The sequence below is a fragment of the Trichosurus vulpecula genome, chromosome 8 (assembly GCF_011100635.1).
Source record: "Trichosurus vulpecula isolate mTriVul1 chromosome 8, mTriVul1.pri, whole genome shotgun sequence".
NCBI classification, from domain to species: domain Eukaryota; kingdom Metazoa; phylum Chordata; class Mammalia; order Diprotodontia; family Phalangeridae; genus Trichosurus; species Trichosurus vulpecula.
In genome coordinates this window covers 171,875,385-171,893,942 of record NC_050580.1, presented here as the reverse complement: position 1 = coordinate 171,893,942, position 18,558 = coordinate 171,875,385, and the positions used below count along the sequence as shown (strand labels likewise).

Here is an 18,558-nt window from a genome sequence, read left to right as displayed (position 1 = left end):
TTATGGAGAGGGGGATGATCAAAGAAGGCTTCGTGGAGAAAGTGACACTTGACTTGGACCTTGAAGTAAGGGAGAGAAATGAGTGAATCTTATGCTAAGCTTGGTAGTTGTCATGAGCAATGCCATGGAGACCAGAGAAGCCAATATGAGGGAGTGTGGTGCAGGGGAAAGGGGCAGAGTATTTCCAGTATAAAATAAAATTGTAGAGACAGGTTGGAACCTGATTACATAAAGCCCTGAATGCCAGTATCAGGAATGCATGCTTCATGAGCAGCATGATCAAAGTGGCATATTAGGAAACGGAGATCCGAGAAGGCTACATGACTTCCCTTATTATCAACAAGGTAGTAAGTATAAGAAGCGAGATCTGAATGCAGGTGCTCTAACTCCAGAGACAGTGCTTGGAGATTATAACTGGCATCATAATGATGTACTTATCCCTCCTACCAGATGATGAGGCACCGTGGAGCAATGGGAAGAACATGAAATTTGGAGTCAGAGGACCTGGGTTTGAGTCCTTACTGTTGCTTACTAATAAGATAACTTTGAACAAGTCATGTAGCTTCTCTGAGCCTCAATTTCATCTGTAAAATGGGGATAACAATTCTTTCATGATCTACTATTCAGAGTTTGGTTATTAAGAAGATAAAGTTAGTTGATCCACGTAAAACTTTACATGAAATACGAACTATGCACTATTGTTTTAGGCTCCTTGAGGATGGGGATTATGTCTTATGTGTCTTTCCCAAAAGCAAGCACAGTCCTTCACATATAGTGGATACAATAAATACTGAACTGAATTGAGGTTGAACAGAATTGAATTAAATAAAATTACTCTGGATTTTCAGGCTGGAGACCTGCCTATGCAGTTTACAACATGTGGGTATCTCTTTTTGGAGCCATATTGTGCTGTGCAGTCATGTTTGTTATAAATTGGTGGGCAGCTGTCATCACCTACGTTATTGAGTTCTTCCTGTATATCTATGTGACATACAAAAAGCCAGGTAAGCTCAGAAAGTCCCTTTCATTATACAGCTGTCAAATCATATTTGATGAACCAACCACGGTTGTCAAGACCACTTTTCATTTAACCATAGAAAATAACCAATGGACAAGTTTGCATACTGGTTGCTTGACAATATTCTAGGGAAAGAGGAAGAGGGCTTGTTTGCTGTTCCAAGTATTGAAATATCTTGAAAATGGTCACTTAGCATCCACTGACTTTCCCCGACACTTACCAGCCACGATTTTCCCAATTTATCCAGAATAAGACTGACGGGAAAAAGTGTCGCCTTCATCCCAGAGATGACCTATAGAAGGCTGGGGGCTCCCCTTCCTCTCTCTGGGACTCTCTGGACTCATTAAAGTTGGAACATCTTTTTTTACCTTTAAGTTTCAGAAAACAGAAAAAGGAAGCAGACACATCTCCCCTGCGACCTAAAGTAGTCCTTGGAGGGCCAGACCTAGCAGAAATACTGAAAATCAGTAAAGCTCTTTAGGGACATCCATTTTGCATGAATTCTTGCCCACTTTGTTAGCTTACTTATTCAGAAAAACATTTGCTGAGCTCCATGTGCTTGCACATCCATCCCTTCTGTCTCTTTCTCTCATGCCCTTGAAAATGGCCCCTTAAACTCTCTGTGTTTGGCATACAGGTCTTATTCATGGGCTGACTCACTTCCTGAGTCTGCTTGCCCAGAATGTGATCTTCACACAACCCCCTCCCCAAAATGAGAACCCGGTAAAAAGGCTACATGACTTACAATTCCCTATACAAAATGATGTTTCCCACCCTTGGGTATTGTTTATGAAGACACAAGACATTCTTTCTCTCAGACATTTGAAAAACACAGTGTAGTATAATGGAAGGCACTCTGACCCTGGAATTAGAGGATGAAGGTTCAAATCCTGCCAAGGAAATTTATTATTACCTGTGGTACCATGGGCAAATCATTAACTCTCCTAGGGCCTTTAATTCCTAATCTGGAAAGAGAAGGGGTTGGACTAGATGCCCATTAAAGGTACCTTCTAACTCTAACCCTATGATCCTATAAATCCTACATTGTGATTCCTTCAGTTTTGACACTTTTTTTCTATTGATGAAGCTGAAGGAGGGACAAAGGAAGGAAGGAAGGAAGGAAGGAAGGAAGGAAGGAAGGAAGGAAGGAAGGAAGGAAGGATGGATGGAAGGAAGGAAACATTTGCTCATTAAGAAGGACTACATTCCAGTGCTAAGTGTTTTATAAATATTATCTCACTTAATCCTCACAACAACCAGGGAAGGTAGGTGACATTATCATTCCTATTTTATGGAGGAGGAAACTGAGACAGACAGGGGTGAAGTGACTTGCCCAGGGTCACACATCTAAGAATTGTTTGCGGCTGGATTTGAACTCAAATCTTCTTGACTTCGGGTTCAGTGCTCTCTCCTAATTCAGAGAAAAAAAATTAAACCTAGTTCTGTTATTATCTCTCTTCATCCGTAGATGTGAACTGGGGATCCTCTACTCAAGCTCTTTCCTATGTGAGTGCTTTAGACAATGCTCTGGAATTAACCGCTGTAGAAGATCATGTGAAAAATTTCAGGTAAAGTTAACCACAAAGCACCATAATGCTTTGGATTAGAGACAGGTACTCTTTAAGAACATTTTCTTGCCAAATCAGACAAAGAGCTGAGCGCAGACTCTAAAAAAATCAGATCTCTACCTACAAAAATACTACGTCTGGTACCACTTCCCTTCTTAGTCATGCCCATCCTCTCCTGTTGCTTCCTATATCACCAAGCATGATTAGCCTTACACACAGGTGAAGCAGGTAAAGACTGAAGACCATACTGTCTGTTGAGAGAACTTGAGTAGCATGACATGGGCCTTCAAGTATCTGAAGGGATAGTGTGTGGAAGAAGGTTTGATTTTCATTCTTCTTGTCCCCAGAAGGCAAAACTAAGGATACGAAAGGGACAGAAGATGTAGAAAGGCAGATTTAGGCTTGAGGTTGAGGAAAACTTTGCCCTGCTTCATTGTTTTCTTCCAGTTTCTTCACTATAAACCAAAAGTGTCTGGACAGAAGGCAGCTCAAAGAACTCCAAGAAGTGTTCCCCAAATACAACTCCCCATGAAAAATTTTAACAAAAAATATAATTAAGTACATTTTCAATCTTCGCCATAAGTTTTACAGTTGTCACCTTGGCTTCTTTGTGGTCCTGGTTATATGTTTACATGAATAAATGTAAAGTATTATACTTGAGTTCAAAAAATCAAGTACAGCATGGGGGAAAGCATGGTTAGAGTGCAGCTCATCTAAAAAAAAAGGTCTGGGGATTTTAGTGGGCCACAAGCTAACTATGAATCACTAAGGTGATGTGACAGCCAAAAAAGCCAATGTAAATTCAGGCTGTATTAAGAGAGGCTTTGTTTCTAGGAATAATGAGGTGATAGCCTCTCTGTACTCTGCTCTAATCAGACCATATCCATAGCATTCTGTTCAGTTCAAGGTGAACCCAGTTTAAGAAGAATATTGACAATCTGAAGAAAGTGTAGAGGAGGGGTAGAATGATGAAGGCCTTCAGTCCATGAGAATAGATTAGAGGAACTGGGAATGTTTAGCCTAGAAAAGACTCAGGGCAAGAGGAGACAAGATAACTAACTGTCTTCATATATTTGAAGGACCGACCTGTGGAGTAGGAAGGAGTTCATCTTGTTCTATCTGGCCCCAAAACAAACAGGAATAGGTGGACCTTGTGATGAGGCAAATTTAAACGATGTCAGAAAAAGAAAAAAAGTCTTACCAGCGATGAAGGTTCAAATGTGGAATCACCTGTCTTGGGAGGTGGTAGGTTCCTTCTCATTAGAGGTTTTCCATTGGAGTATGTATTAGTGAGGATTCTTTTTTAATATGGTTTGAACTGAATGACTGTTGAGGACCTCCCCAACTCCAAAATGCTGTGATTCTATGCATGTGATTCCATTCCCATGGCTAGTTCTTATCATTTATTTTCCATTTCTAGGCCCCAGTGTATTGTTTTAACTGGTGGACCCATGACAAGACCAGCTCTACTGGACATAACACATGCATTTACCAAGAACAGCGGTCTCTGCATCTGCTGTGAAGTCTATGTGGTAAGCACCTTGAGGGTAGAACTGCAGAGTTCAAGGAATGGATGCCAGGACCAATGGAAGGTCATGTTCATAGAAGACTCTTGTTGCCTCCTGCCCTTCCCTTTGTTGTTGTCAGGGAAGGGGAAGGATTGTTAGCAAGAGAGCTAGGAGCAGCCAGGACAGTTCTCTCCTCTGATTCATAGAGCAATGACCAGCAAGTACCTGTGATCCTGAATTTAAATGGGCAGATGAAATGTGTTTCAGATTTCATGGGAGACCAACTAAAAGTGATAAATATTTGCAAATTAAGGCCTCAGAATAAAAAGTAAGAGAACTGACTGTGTACAACTCAAAGAAAAAATTGGGGGTTTAGGGGGATAACTGTGAGTGGAAGCACAAAGGGATGTAATAGAGAGAATAGGGATCAATTTTTCTGAGTAATTGATGAGGACAGAAGCAAGCATAATGAGCTTCCATGACAGCACGTCACATTTAGGTTAAATATTTGGAAAAATCAGTTACATTAAGGTTACCCAGGGAATGAAGCAAATTTATCCAGGCCCCATAGAAACATTAAAGGCCGAAATTGGTCCGTGTGTGTTCTTCAGGAAGCCTGTTAATAGTTACTGATGCCATAATTTATTAGTATCTTTCCTCTGAAGGAAAGTGGATTACAAAATTTAACCACCACCACCATCATCACCAATCTGTGAAATAGGAAGGAACGACAATAAAGCAATCCACTCATCTTGCCCAAAACATACTCGATCCTTTCCGATGTTTTTGCATTAGTTTCCCCACCTGTAAAATGGAGATAATCATAGCACCTATCTCAGGGTTGTTGTGAGGATCAATTGAGATAATGTATGTAAAATGCTTTGCAAACCTTAAAGTATTATATAAATGCCAGCTATTATTATTATCATAATCCATATGTGCGCAGACATCTCTATCAAAGGCCCCAACTATTAATTTGTACAGGAAATTAGCAAAGTGCTTTATAAACCATAGCAGGGTATGTTTTATGAGAGCTATAATGATGAGCTATTATATCATGTTTTTCATTTTTTCGAATCATTTTCATATCAATTACCCAACTGGATTCTCTTAACTATCTCTCAAGGTAAGTAGAGCAGGTATTATCATTCTACTTTATAGATGAGGACATTGAGATCCAAAGAGGTTAAGGGCTAGAGACCCACACCTAGTCCATAAAAAAGCCTGAATTCAAACTCTTATCTCTCGTACTCCAAATCCAATGATCCTTCTGACACTATCCTAGGAATCATAACAGTCATTGATACCCACGTCCTTAGACCTATTGGGAAACAGCATGTCACAGTGGAAAGAACAGTTGTTCTGGTATCAGAGGACTTGGGTTCAAATTCTACCTCTGATGTTTACTATCTGTGTGACCTTGGGCAAGTCACTTAACTTTCACCAGCCTCAGTTTCCTCACCTGTAAAATGAGGAAGTTGGGGCTTAGATGACCTCTGAGGTCCCTTCTGGATTTAGGCACATGGTCCTAGGATCTAACATGAATGGCATTGCTCCCTCCAGAGACCTTTTATACCTTCTAGCAAACAAGCTCTTGAGAAGTGATATGGCCCTGAGGCCAGTCAGTCAGCAAGGCATAATTCAAGCTTACTTTTGCAGTTAGCAATATTCCAGGTGCTATGCAAAGCAAATTAGGCATATTCCTGACCTCTTGGAGTTTACACTCTGACATCAGAGAAGACACAACCTCAATCAATCCCCTAAAAGAAAAGATGGCGGCCTAGAAAGCACTGATGGGCTAAGTAATTGACAAACTATGACTTCAACCATTTTTAATCTTTTTAAGCACCTTTCTTTAATGTTATCAGCTTTGGCATCCTGGGTTAATAGATTTTCATTTTTTTGCCAATATGCGACAACGGCCTGTTTTGATGAAATAAGCAGTTTGGTGTGTTTTCCTTATCTAGCAATTTAGGCAAAATTGAGTTTAGTGGGCAATGAAAATAAGATTGAGTTTGAAACTCCCTGCTTTCTTTAGAAATGGAGAAATAAATTGGGGAAGGGGGGGTAAAACAGTTGTAGATTGGGAAGAATAAAAAGGGGCCCATAAGGTCGTAGGTTTTAACCCCTTCATTACCACAGCTAGGAAAAAAGATGCAATTGTTTCCAAAACTCAGTTTTATCACAAGAAATCTGACTGGCAGCTATACCACCACCTTTGGGAGAGTTCCTTGTCTGCATAACATGTGTCTTGGACCATATCATGTTTCCATGTTGATTGCCCAAGAGTTCTGATCCCAGGTGCTTTTGTTCTCTTGGGGGGCTCAAAGCACTTTCTGCAATTGTTATGATTTGTCATTTGCTTTCTGGGAGCCCTTGGGACTGGAGATGTTGTCAACATTATTATGCTCCAGGCTTAACTGTTCATCATCTTTTTGCAAAAGAACATAGGGAGGCAGGGAGAGAAGCTTTACCACAAGAAAATGATTTCTTAAAGCACTGGCCTAGGCTGGCCTTGGGTGCAAGCAGTGGGTGGGGAGATAAATGTTAATTGTAATAATGATGTAAGAAGGAGAAAAACAATTTTGGTTTTCACCCCAGGGAGCTGGTGTTACACTGTAGTTATCGTTTTCAGCCTTAGGAGTATTTCTACTTCACATATAAACCAACAACTTCCACCTTTGGAAATAACAAAATTTAGGTTCTTTTAGGGTCCTCAATAGTTAACCTAATGAGCAACCTGTCACCTGGGAGGTCATGGAGGTTGTAACCTTTGTCTACACATGCCTGACTACAAATGACTGACGGGCATGTGAGTCACTGGGAAGAAGGTAAGGCCCATGGCTCACTGGCCTTCCAAATACCTTGAGGCTGGAGGGAAGGATCACTGTCAGACACACCACAGGCTGCTGGCGCATCCCCTTCCTTGACACCTGGCCATGGCGGTGGAGGGCTAGGGCTGGAAGCCTCTAAGGTTGAAATGCTGGCAGCTTGCAACAGTAACATTAGTGTTTCCCCACCACCTAACGCTTGTGAGTCTTGAAATAAGGTGTAATAGGAATAACAGCTTTCTTTTAGATAGCATTTTATCCTTCACAAAGCACTTTAATCATAAATAGTCAAAGTATTTTTATTTCCATTATGGGATGAGGAAACAGAGTTAGAAAGAATGAATAATGTAATAATGATAGCTGCATTTACAATACATTATATATGTGTGCGTGTATATATATAAATATATATATAAATACATATATATGTATTATTGTATTTGATCCTCACAGCAATCCAGGAGTCAGGTGTTTTCATTATCCCCATTTTACAGATGAGAAAACTAAGGCTGAGTGACTTGCCCAAGGTCACACAGCTAGTAAGTGTCTGAAGGAGGATTTTGATTTAGGTCTTCCTGACTCTAGGTCTAGTACTCCATGCTCTGGAACCACTAGAAATCTACATATAAGTGACCCATGACCACACAGCTAGTGAGTATCAAAGCTGGGACAAGAACTCGGGTCTTGAGGCTCCAGATCCAAGGTTCTTTTCATGCTTGAGTTGAAGCCAGTTATTTCCATAATAATAAGGTAGTTTAATTTCTAATACAGATAGACATAATCTACATCAACAAAAGCTCTTGGGGAAGGGGTTCTTAATAATTTTTGAGAGTACAAAGGGGTCCTGAGGTCAAAAAGTTTGAGCATTTCTGTACAACACTATGCAACCTCATATATGTATATATACATATATAAATATAAATATATACATATTCGTGTATGTATGTGTATATGTATATGTACATACTACATAACGAGACAGGTCGACCAATGATTTTTGGGATCCAAAAGGCACATATAACAAAATCATCTTTTCCATTCTCGTTTTCTGAATTTTCCTTTACATATATATTTTTTCTAATTTTAAAGCTCATTTAGGATACTAAATACATAATTCTATTCAACTTGCCTGGTTTCTGAAAAAGGAACATTTATTTTTCTTACCTTTTAACTATCTTAAGCCTTGAACCTCCTCAAGAGGGTCTGAAAACGAGCTCTTTTCCCATTGTGTGACGATAGAGGGACAGCCACTTGAGATTTCTCTGCAATAGCACATTAGTCACCCTAAGTCCATTTCTGTAGCTACAGACTAGAAGTCTAACCTATGAACCTCTGGAATGTCTTCGTTTATTGTTTTGCCAAATAACATAATGCAATGTCTTTTTCGTACCTCCTGCTGGCCTCAAATTATGAAGCTATTTCTTGGTCCTGAGCTACTTGGCCCAGAAGCACTTTCTTTCACCTGTGGGACTCCAGACCTCCCTTTGTATCATAATCCTTTCTTTTACCTCTGTTCCTTCTGTTACATATAAAAAGGAACCCATGACCCCAACTTCTCCATCTTCTACCACTGCTGCCCCTCTGATACGCACACAACCTTTCCATAGGCTTTCTAACCATTGGAAAACAGATTTACAAACATCTAACAGAAGGCAAAAGTTATAAAGCTACAAGGAGTCTTAAAAGGGGATTTTGGTCTTTAAGGAAAGTCAAAATGGAGCTTGGGATTGTCTTTCTTAGCTCTCTCCTTTTCTGATGACTCATTCTTTTAGTATTTATCCCAAAAGCAAGCCCCACTCCGGCTTTTCTAGGCTGGGTAGTAGACCAAGCCCTTATACTCCTAACCTGGGATAAATCTGGGTTGTCAGCTGTCTAGTTCATTCAGTTGCTTCCAGAATCTACTTCCTAGTCTTATCTTCATAGTCCCTCCTTAGCCATGCTTCCTAGACTTATCTTCAAAGACACTGAGGTTAAATTACTTGCTCAGGGACACATGGAAAACACATATCAGATACATCAACAGGTATCCCCATGAGATGGGGAACTTGAACTCTACTCTTACTGACTCCAAAGCTAGCTGTCTGCCCACTACGCCTCACTGTGTCTCATAGGAAATTCATAGATGTTAGAGCCTGGTGACCCTTCCCTCTCATTGTATTTGAACTCCAGCAGCTCTGCCTGTATCTAGATACTTAGGCAGAATCAGTGCTGCAAAACAGCATCGATGTACAGATGTCCTACCAGTCAAGCCTTGGTGACGTTTAACAAGCATCACACAGTAAACTTGAAGTGAATGGCCAAGTAAGGATCTAGGGAGTGACACACCATCTTGATTGCTGTGATGTATTGTTCACTTATATTCCCCTCAATGTTTTCTGTTTTGGGACCATTTCCCCTCATGTATCCTTGGCTTCTAATTCTCTGAGGAAAGAGTCAGGAATTCAATATGTAGTCTTTGTTTACCAGGTGACTGTACATGTGTTTGCAGTCAGGTCCTGTACTGCTTCAAAGAGCTAAGACACAGAGCAGATCAAAAAAGGGATATGACTGATGACATGTGTCATGGATTCATCTTACATTTAATTTATAATGCTTTTTTATTCATTCATTCATTCATTCACTTGTCCCATGTATCCAGTCAGTTGCCAAATCTTGTGGAATCTATTTCTACAACATCTCTCCTATATGAGAAGGGGAAGGGAATAAGCATTTATTAAGCATTTACTATATTCCAGGCACTGTGCTGAACACTTTACAAACATGATCTCATTTGATCTCATATGGTCACTTCTCTCTACTCACACAGCCACCACCTAAATTCAGGCCCTCATCCCCTTTCTCCTGGACTATTGTAACAGCCTTCTAATTGGTCTCCCCATCTGAAGTCCTTCCCCAATCCAATCTGTCCTTCACCAAACTGTCAAAGTAATTTTTCTAAAGTACTCAACAGAATCAACTTTCAACAAACATTCCTTAACTACCTACACTGTCCTCTATAAAGATGAAACAAAACATAATACTTTCCCTCAAGATACTTAGATTCTAGTACAGAGGTAAAAAAGCTGCAAATAAATATAATGCAACGTGCTAAGTATGATAATTTTGAGAATGACAAGTCCCAGACTTGGTCTATCTTTCCCCTATTTTGGACCTTGGAAGTTTATTTGTTTTTTAATGTAAGTGAAGGATTTTATTTTTATCTCTATTAAATTTCATCTTATTTGATTTGGCTCATTTTTCTAGCCTATCCTTTTTCTGGATCTTTGGCAGCTTAGCCCTTTATTCCTCATTAGAACTGTTTCTATATGTTTTCAGAAGTTCATTCTTAAGACCTTCCCAATTGTCTTGGGGCAACTTCCCCTGCTCTTTCCTGCTCAAAAAACCTTCACTTAACCCCACGGCCAAAAGAATCAAGTCCAAACTCCTTAATCACATATATTGATCTGTCAAATACCCAAATGTTCCAGTTCTTCAGTCTGCTCAATTCCCATGACCTATGCCACCTCGACTGCAGAGATGGTCATACCCTTGATCTTGCCATCTTGCTATGGCTTTAGCCTATGGGTTCCTACCTATCCTTTCTCTGAGAAGAAATCTACTCTTCCCAAATCAAGGAAGCATGTCAGACTACATTATTTTCTTCTGAATCTCTGCCACAAATTCTATGATGGTAACTTTCCATTCATTTTTCTACCCAGGTTCTACCCAGGTCCTTTCTGCTTTAGCAACCAGTTCATCTTTATTGATCAGAATGAGATCTGGAACAAAACTTTCCTTCACTGCCCCCTCTACCTTTTAAAAAAAATGAAATTATTAAGACAAAGCAAGAACTTATTGTCTGTTTTGGTTTTGACAAGAAAGAGTTCCCGATGATATCCAGAAAACTGAATCTCCTCATTGCTACAGTGTCATACTGCAATATAGACTTGTGATCTGTTTTTACAGTCTCATGTCTATTTCCTTCTATCCAGGTGGTCAATAGTATACAATAGCACAACTATTTTTCCTTCCATTGATCCTCACCCAAAAACTCTCCACCATGTTTCCTTACTGAAGTTCCTGTGTCTCTTCACTAGAACATTTTCTTAATGCATAATATTTCATGATCCCTTTTATCTATTCTGTTCTTTCTGAATGGGATATGCACTATGGCTCAGGAGAATGAGAGCGGGCCTCAGAGCTGGTAAGACTTCTGACAAAAACTGGCTGCGTGACCCTGGGTAAACTCAGATAACCTCTCAGTGCTCTACAAAATTCTCTAAGCCTATAAGTTGTAGGGAAAGTGCTGACTTGCATTGTTAGAGGGAGCTTTTTTCATTCAATAGTTCCCTAAATCGGTGGTGTCAAACTCAAATAGAAATGAGAGGCCATGAAGCTGTACGGAAGGATCTCTGCACGTCATATATTGACTTGGCTTTAAAATGTAATATTATCTATGTTTTATTACATTTTACTTTAAGTTATTAAACATTTCCCATTTACATTTTAATCTGGTTCCCTTGGCACTTGGGAGTGTGACTGGTCAGGGTTTGGGGAGGGACATACTTTGACATCTCAGCCCTAAATCGTTGAAACCACAGGAGCAGCCTCTTTCCTTGTACCCTTCCATATACATCCTCCAGTCCTAAGTCCTATCCCACTACAACTCAGTCATTCCTAAATGAATTTGTCCCCCTCCTTTAGAATGTCTAATTACTTTGTTATACATACTTTGTATAATTGACTAGAGACATATAAGGTCTTGGCTTTTGCTGCTAGCTATTTCCTTGCATATTATTACCTACTTTCTTCTCTGCTGGTTTTCCTTCACATATTATACCTGTAAGGCCATGGAACCTGCCTTGACAAATATATCCAGTTTTCCTGGTTTCCCTTACTTTTCAGCTTAACCTGCCCCTATAAGATTTTCAAGTCTTTAGACAAATACATTTTTTACCAGCCCTCATCAGATATACTCCAATTCAATTCAATAAATATTTATTAAATATCTTTTTAATGCAAAGCAGTACATAAATTAGTGAGGATTCAAAAGGGAAAAAATATGTCTCTCCTTTGAAGATTAGATTGTGAGAAGGAATCAGGGTAGATAGAATAAGGAAGAGAGCGGCAAAAGCCAGAGGTATCATGAAAAGCTTCACATAGGGATTGGTGCTGGATCTAAGTCTTAAAGAAACCAGAGGGTTTTAAGAGGTAGAGGGAACACATTCCAGTCATGTAGGAAAACCTGTTTGAAGGGAAAGAGATGGGCAATGAAATGTCAAGTTTGGGGTCCACCTACGATATCAATTTGGCAGGAACATTGAGTGCATGTGATATGAAATAAGTCTGTAAAGACAGGTTGGAGTCAGATTGTGGAGAGCTTTAAATTCCAGGCATCAATAGTATTTTTTCCTAAAGGTTAAGTGAGAACCAGTGAAGGTTGTTGAGCCAGGGCATGACATGATCAAAATTATGCCACAGGGAGATTATTTTGGTAACCAAATAGAGGATGGACTGGAGAAGGCAATATTAGAAGCAGGCAAGTCGATTAGAAGGTTCTGAAATAGCACGGTTGAGAAAGGATTGGTGCTTGAACCAGTGGCAGCATGCATAGAGAAACAGGGATGGATGTGAGAGATATTGGGAGGTAGACTAACCACCATGAATGGATGTGAGGGTCATAGGAAGTTTCAGCCTGTATGACTAAGGGAATGGTGATACTTTTAAGAGAAATGGAGTAGTCAGGAAGGTCAGACTTTGAGGGGAAAGATTCCATTAAGCAATTATCTGTTTCAGTTTGAGTTATGCTGGTGGGACGGCATGCACATCCAGGTGGAGATATACAACAGAAAGCTGGAAATGCAAGGGTTGTATATGTAGATTTGGGAATCATTTGCACATAGGTGGTAATTGAAATCATTAGAGTGAATATTGTCACCATTGCAATGGTCTTCTATTTGGTCTCTCTGCCTCAAGTCTTTCCGGAATACAATCCATCCTCCATGCAGCTGCCAAAGTGATTTTCCTTAAGCACGGCTCTGACCATGTCACTACCCTACTCAACAAACTCACTATTGCTTTTAGGATAAGATATAAACTCTCCTGTTGAACTTTTAAAGCCCTTCACCACCTGGCCCCAACCTATCTTTCTAGCTTTTATCATTCATTCCTCCTATTTCTGAAAGCAATAATGTCTTCAAGACTTTGCAGGGGCTAGCCCCCATGACTAGAATGCACTCCTTCCCCAGCCACACCTCATAATCTTTCACTGCTTTCAAGATGCAGATCAAGAACCATCTTCTACACAAAGCCTGTCCTTATACTCCAGTTGCTCCCAACACCCTCACTAAGGACCTTGCATTTATTTTGTATGTATTCTTTATATATATATACTTATGATCCTGGTGAGTAGCTCTGTGGAAGGCATTTGATCCTTTCTGTTCCCTCTTCTCTTCCAGAAGGGGCAAAGCTAATTTCCCCCCAGATTTCACCTGTTTCCACCCTGACTTTCTTTCTTTCCCACATTAGAGAGCAGGGATTTAATTAGCTGTACACTGTTAGACCAGTGAGCTCGTATTTAGCATAGAGACAATATAATGGCCCTTTGGTCTGTGTGGTTCTTTTACGTGATGTAGTATATATCAGACAAAAAGCTTATTAATACAATAACAATAATTCAGATCTCCCAGTTAAAGAAAATCCCTAAAACTGAGAGAAAAGTTTGGCTCTCTGTCCTAATTTAAAATTTGCATATTTCTAGCTAACCTCTGGCTTATTCATATTTGAGGCAAAATCAGAATACAGGAAATGTTTAATTAAAAGAAGTGAGCAGAGTATGTTACAGTGACTGCTACTGGTCAGGCAAAGGGAGGAGAAACTGAGAAAGAGCTGACCTTTTGGAACTTCCCTCAGTCCTCAAAGAGGCCATCATAACTAGCAACTTCAATCTCACTTCTCTGTTCCAAGATGCCTGCCGGGCTCAAAGGACCACCTCCGTCTCTTCCTTCTCTGGCAAGTTCAGCTCTCCTTACCCTGCTGCCCCTATGGTGCCAACTCTCTCATCTTGGTGTAGGTCCTGGAGATACCAGGGATGTCATCTATTGCCATTGCTTGATTCATCCTCATACTCCTCAGGACTGCTTCCTCGAAGTCTCCTCTCTCACAGACTGAGTGTGTCTCCCAGGCCTCTAAGTCTGCCTCCTGGCATAAAGACAACAATCCAAAATCTTTCTCAGAACTAAGAGGAAATTCAGGACCTTCTAAGGATTCCAGGATTCTAGTGAGTCCTCAAACCTCTATCCACTGATTTATGTCCATGGTGCCTATGATTAGAGAAAGTAAGCTCTGTGAGAGCAGGGATTATTTCATTTTTTGTATCTTTTTATCCCTGGTGTCTAGCACAGTTCCTGGCATTTGCTATGTGCCTGATAAATACTTAATTGATTGGTCAAAATTGAAAAGAGGGCTATGGTCAGAGCTTTAGGGAATGTTCACCTTTGGGGTCAATAGAAGGAGTTGTAAAAGGGACATAAAAGGAGCAATCAGAGAGGTAGCAGGAAAACCAGGAAAACTATAATCAGTTTGGAAAGAAAAATTTCGGTAAAGTGTCAAAGTCAGACTGAAAAGAAAGAGAATATAATAAATGGAGACAATCTTTCTAGAAGGTTGGCAGTTAAGAGGAGGAGAAAGAAGAGACAATTTCTCAAGTGGGGCTATCTGCAGCAAAGGGAAGTGGGTTGTTTTGTGTTGTTTTTAAGACACACAAAACCTGAATATGTCTGTCTGCAAGCAAAAGGGAAGGAGCCAGTGGGGGCAGAGAGCGACCAAACAGAGGGCATAGGGGTGATTTAAAAATCAAGGTCCTGGAGGAAACAAGAGAGGATGAGATCGAGGATACCAGGTTAGAGCTAGCAAGGAAAAGGACTCTGTCATCCTCTTAGACAAAAAGGAAGAAGGAAAAGATGAGTAAGAGATAAGAGCTCTTTAAGTGTGGAGGAAGAGAATTGAATGAACTGAAGTCGAAAGGTCCTAATCTTTTCAGTAGAGTTGAAAAATCTGCAGAAAGTGAGACAAGTAACAGAATTAAGGAGCTTAAAGAAAGGAGAGAAAGTTTGGTATAGCTATTATGTGAGAAGGTTATTGGAATTCAATAAGAGAAGGAAAAGGGAGTTTCCATAAAGCATTAAAGGTCCACTTGAAGTTAGAAAACATAATTTTGAAGTAGATCCAAGAGCACTGATTTGTGGCTGCCCCCAGCAGTTCAGAAGTGATAGAGCAAGTGATACCACCCCCTTCTACATCTGCAATATGTTACCCCCTCACTACTACCCTCCTTGGCCCTGCCCCTGGCTCTCTGGCTCTTTCTGTCCATCTCTCTCTAACTCCCATACATATATCTTCAATCTTTCTTTATTTACTCATCCTCACCCATGTAGCCAAGTCCCCTTCATCTTTAAAGCCACGCTCAGTTGATGTTACCATTTCTGTTAGGTATCATCCTCTATGTCTCCTCCCCTCCTCAGCTAAACTTGAAGAAGATGTCTTCACTCAATCATTTCGCTCTCTTTTCTCTCTTTCTTCTAAATTGTTTCCCATCTGGCCTCCAACCTCCTCATTCAACTAAAGCTGCTCCCTCTAAAGTTACCAATGACCTCTTAATTGCCAGATTTAAGGTCTTTTTTCACAATTCTCATCCTCCTTGGTCTGTCTGTAGTTTTAGATATTGTTGAGCACATTCTTCTTAAGTGATCTCTCCTCTCTGGGTTTTCATGACATTATTCTTTCTTGGCTCTCTTCTTACCTATGTGACTGCTTCTCCTTGGTCTCCTGAGAGACTGAATGCACACACACACACACACACACACAGATACACATACACACATATACATGAGTGTATATGTATATGGACCCATGTATGTATGTATGTATATGCATATATACACATATGTTTCTGTATGGTGTTTATACATACGGATATGAAATATATATAGAATGAATAGACTGTGGGTGTATTATGTATACAAATACATATATAATACATATATTACACAGAACAAATTTCTTTATAAGCCAAATCCCCCTACTAAACTTCATGGATGATAGAAACTTATCATTTAAATATTTTATCTCCCTTTCTATGTTTTGTATACTTACATATACATGTATATATGTGTATATAAACATATAGGAATATGCTGTATATATATGTATGCATGTATATATGCGTATACGCACATATGAGTTCAAATCCCACCTCTGATACTTACTACCTTTGTGACTATGGGCAAGTCACTTATGCTCCCTGGGCCTCTGTTTCCTCATCTGTAAAATTAAGGGATTGGACTAGATAACCTCAGAGGTCCCTTCTAGTTCTAGACTTATGATTCTATGATCTTATATGGATACATACACAAATATAAATATACATATATATATGCTAGATGTATTTTACATACATATATACACATTCAACAACTTTAGCACTCAGTTTACAATCTTCCACTCCATCCAGACCCTATTTTTATTCTCAGCAACATCAATATTCACTTGTTCACACTTGTACTTTAGCAAAATCTTTGGCAGCTATGTAAAATGGGGAGATATTTGAGACAGAGAAATCAATTAGGAGACTATATACTTACACATATATGTGTGTGTATTGGGAGACTATTTATATATGTATATATATACTGTGCCTATGTAGAGATATAAATATATATATATGTGTGTGTGTGTGTGTATATACATATATATTAGATACAGAATGAATTTCTGTATATTTCAAATCCCTCTACTAGGCGTCATGGGGTAGGGAATCTGTCTTATCTAAATTTTGTATCTCCCCCAATGCTTGTCACAATGTTCTACACACTCTAGTCACTTAAAGATTTTTTTAATTGGATTGGATTAGATTAATATGACAAGTCTTTCTGTTTTTCGTTTTCCTCTTCCGATTCCAAAAGAAAAGAAAAGAAGAAGATTTGTTTTAATCTTCTGATTAAGAGCTATAATAAACATATCTATTTTGTAGATTTGTTCCTATGTATGTATGTATATGTATATGTATATGTATATGTGTATATATATATATATATATATGCGTGCGCGCACGCGCACACACACACACACACATATATAATTTGCTGTTGGAGGAACTTGAACAGAACACAGTATTTTCCACCATAGCATTGTATTTAGCCTTAACTCTTCCTGCTATAACGTAGGCCCATTTCTTTTCTTTTATCTTCAGTAGAAACAGAGAACATAACCTTTCCTCTATCCAAAGACAGTGATCCAGTCACCTCGTCACCACCTGTCTGTATTTAGTCTGTAGACTAAATAATTGCCAACTCTTCACACTTTGCTCAGACCTATGTTGTCGCATTTGATGTTTCTTTTAAAAAGAAAGGGAAAAAATCTGCCCAACAACCCATAGTTTTGTCTACTGGAATGCTGAGTTCATTTTAAAACTCATTTTTAGATGAAGTCAGCTATAGAAGTATTTTAATTGGACGATAAAATCCACTTCTGTGATTCCGACTCGTGGTGAGAAGTTAGAGGACACTGTCCCTGCATGTCTTTCTCTCTCTCTCTCTCTTTTTTTTATTATTTGCTTTTTTCCCATGGCAGCTGTATGGCAGCTTTGCTTCCACATTAATATGTGTACAACAATGATAGTGTAATAACTTTCAGCAAAGAGAGATTCTGCATGAAATATTTTTATGACTTCACAATATGGAAAACTCGGGCACTAAAGTAAATCTCATTGTCACAGTTAATGTTTAATTTGGATTTTTGTAATACTAATAGATATATGCTAGACTGTATTTATTTAAATAAGTGCCAGTTTCCCCAGGGGTTCACAGTCATGGTAGTTCAACTCGTAGGCTGATGCTAAGGCACATCCTTCCTAGACCTGGCAGCAATTTCTCTGTCCCATGCCTACTCTCTCTGTGGGGCACCCCTCATCAAATTTTCCTTCTTTGCTTTGTGCTACACAGTAGGGCAGAGAGACCCAAGATTGACCCAACTCATATCCCATATTAAATAGAATTTTGGAACTGAGAGGGAACTTAGAGATCATTTTAGTACAGAGGTTCTTAACCTGGGGTCTGTGAACTTGTTTTCTAAAAAGATAGTTTGATAACAATATTTTAATGCAACTGATTTCCTTTATAATCCTATGTATTTTATATTATGCATTTAAAAACATTATTCTGAGAAGAGGTCCACAGATTTCCATAAAAAGCAATACCACAAAAAAGATGAAGAACCCCTAGGTTAGTAGTCCATCTCCTTCCTTTTACAGCTGCTCAGAGAGACCAAGATACTTGCCCAAGGTCATGTGGCTAGCTAAGATTAGAACCAGGGCTATAATCCCAACCTCTTGATATTTACCACAGCTCTCTTTACTCTCAACCACACTGCCTTCTTAGTGGCTTCTAAAGTCTCCGATTCTATCATTTCTCAGAATGACTGAAAAATAAAATCCCTCCAAAGAAAGCTTCTTACCAAGTTTATAAGTAGGTCTAGTCTTCCAACTTCATTGAAGACTCTCTAAGAATAAGGGCCAACTCTCATACTTCTCTTACACCATACCAGCCACCATGACGTCATGGAAAGTGCATCAGAGGGCCCGAGTTTAAGTCTTCTTT

The 18,558-nt window shown here is 39.4% G+C and overlaps 1 protein-coding gene across 3 annotated transcripts in view; it reads left to right on the top strand.

Annotated features, from left to right (window-relative positions):
• The window catches only part of SLC12A1 (solute carrier family 12 member 1), a 130,470-nt gene that overhangs the window by 56,315 nt on the left and 55,597 nt on the right, over nucleotides 1-18,558 (top strand). For all 3 annotated transcript variants that reach the window (XM_036735330.1, XM_036735328.1, XM_036735331.1), the window contains exons 14-16: nucleotides 849-1,004; nucleotides 2,487-2,586; nucleotides 4,007-4,118. In XM_036735330.1, the coding sequence (XP_036591225.1) occupies nucleotides 849-1,004; nucleotides 2,487-2,586; nucleotides 4,007-4,118 (368 nt within the window). The remainder of the gene's footprint in view (nucleotides 1-848; nucleotides 1,005-2,486; nucleotides 2,587-4,006; nucleotides 4,119-18,558) is intronic.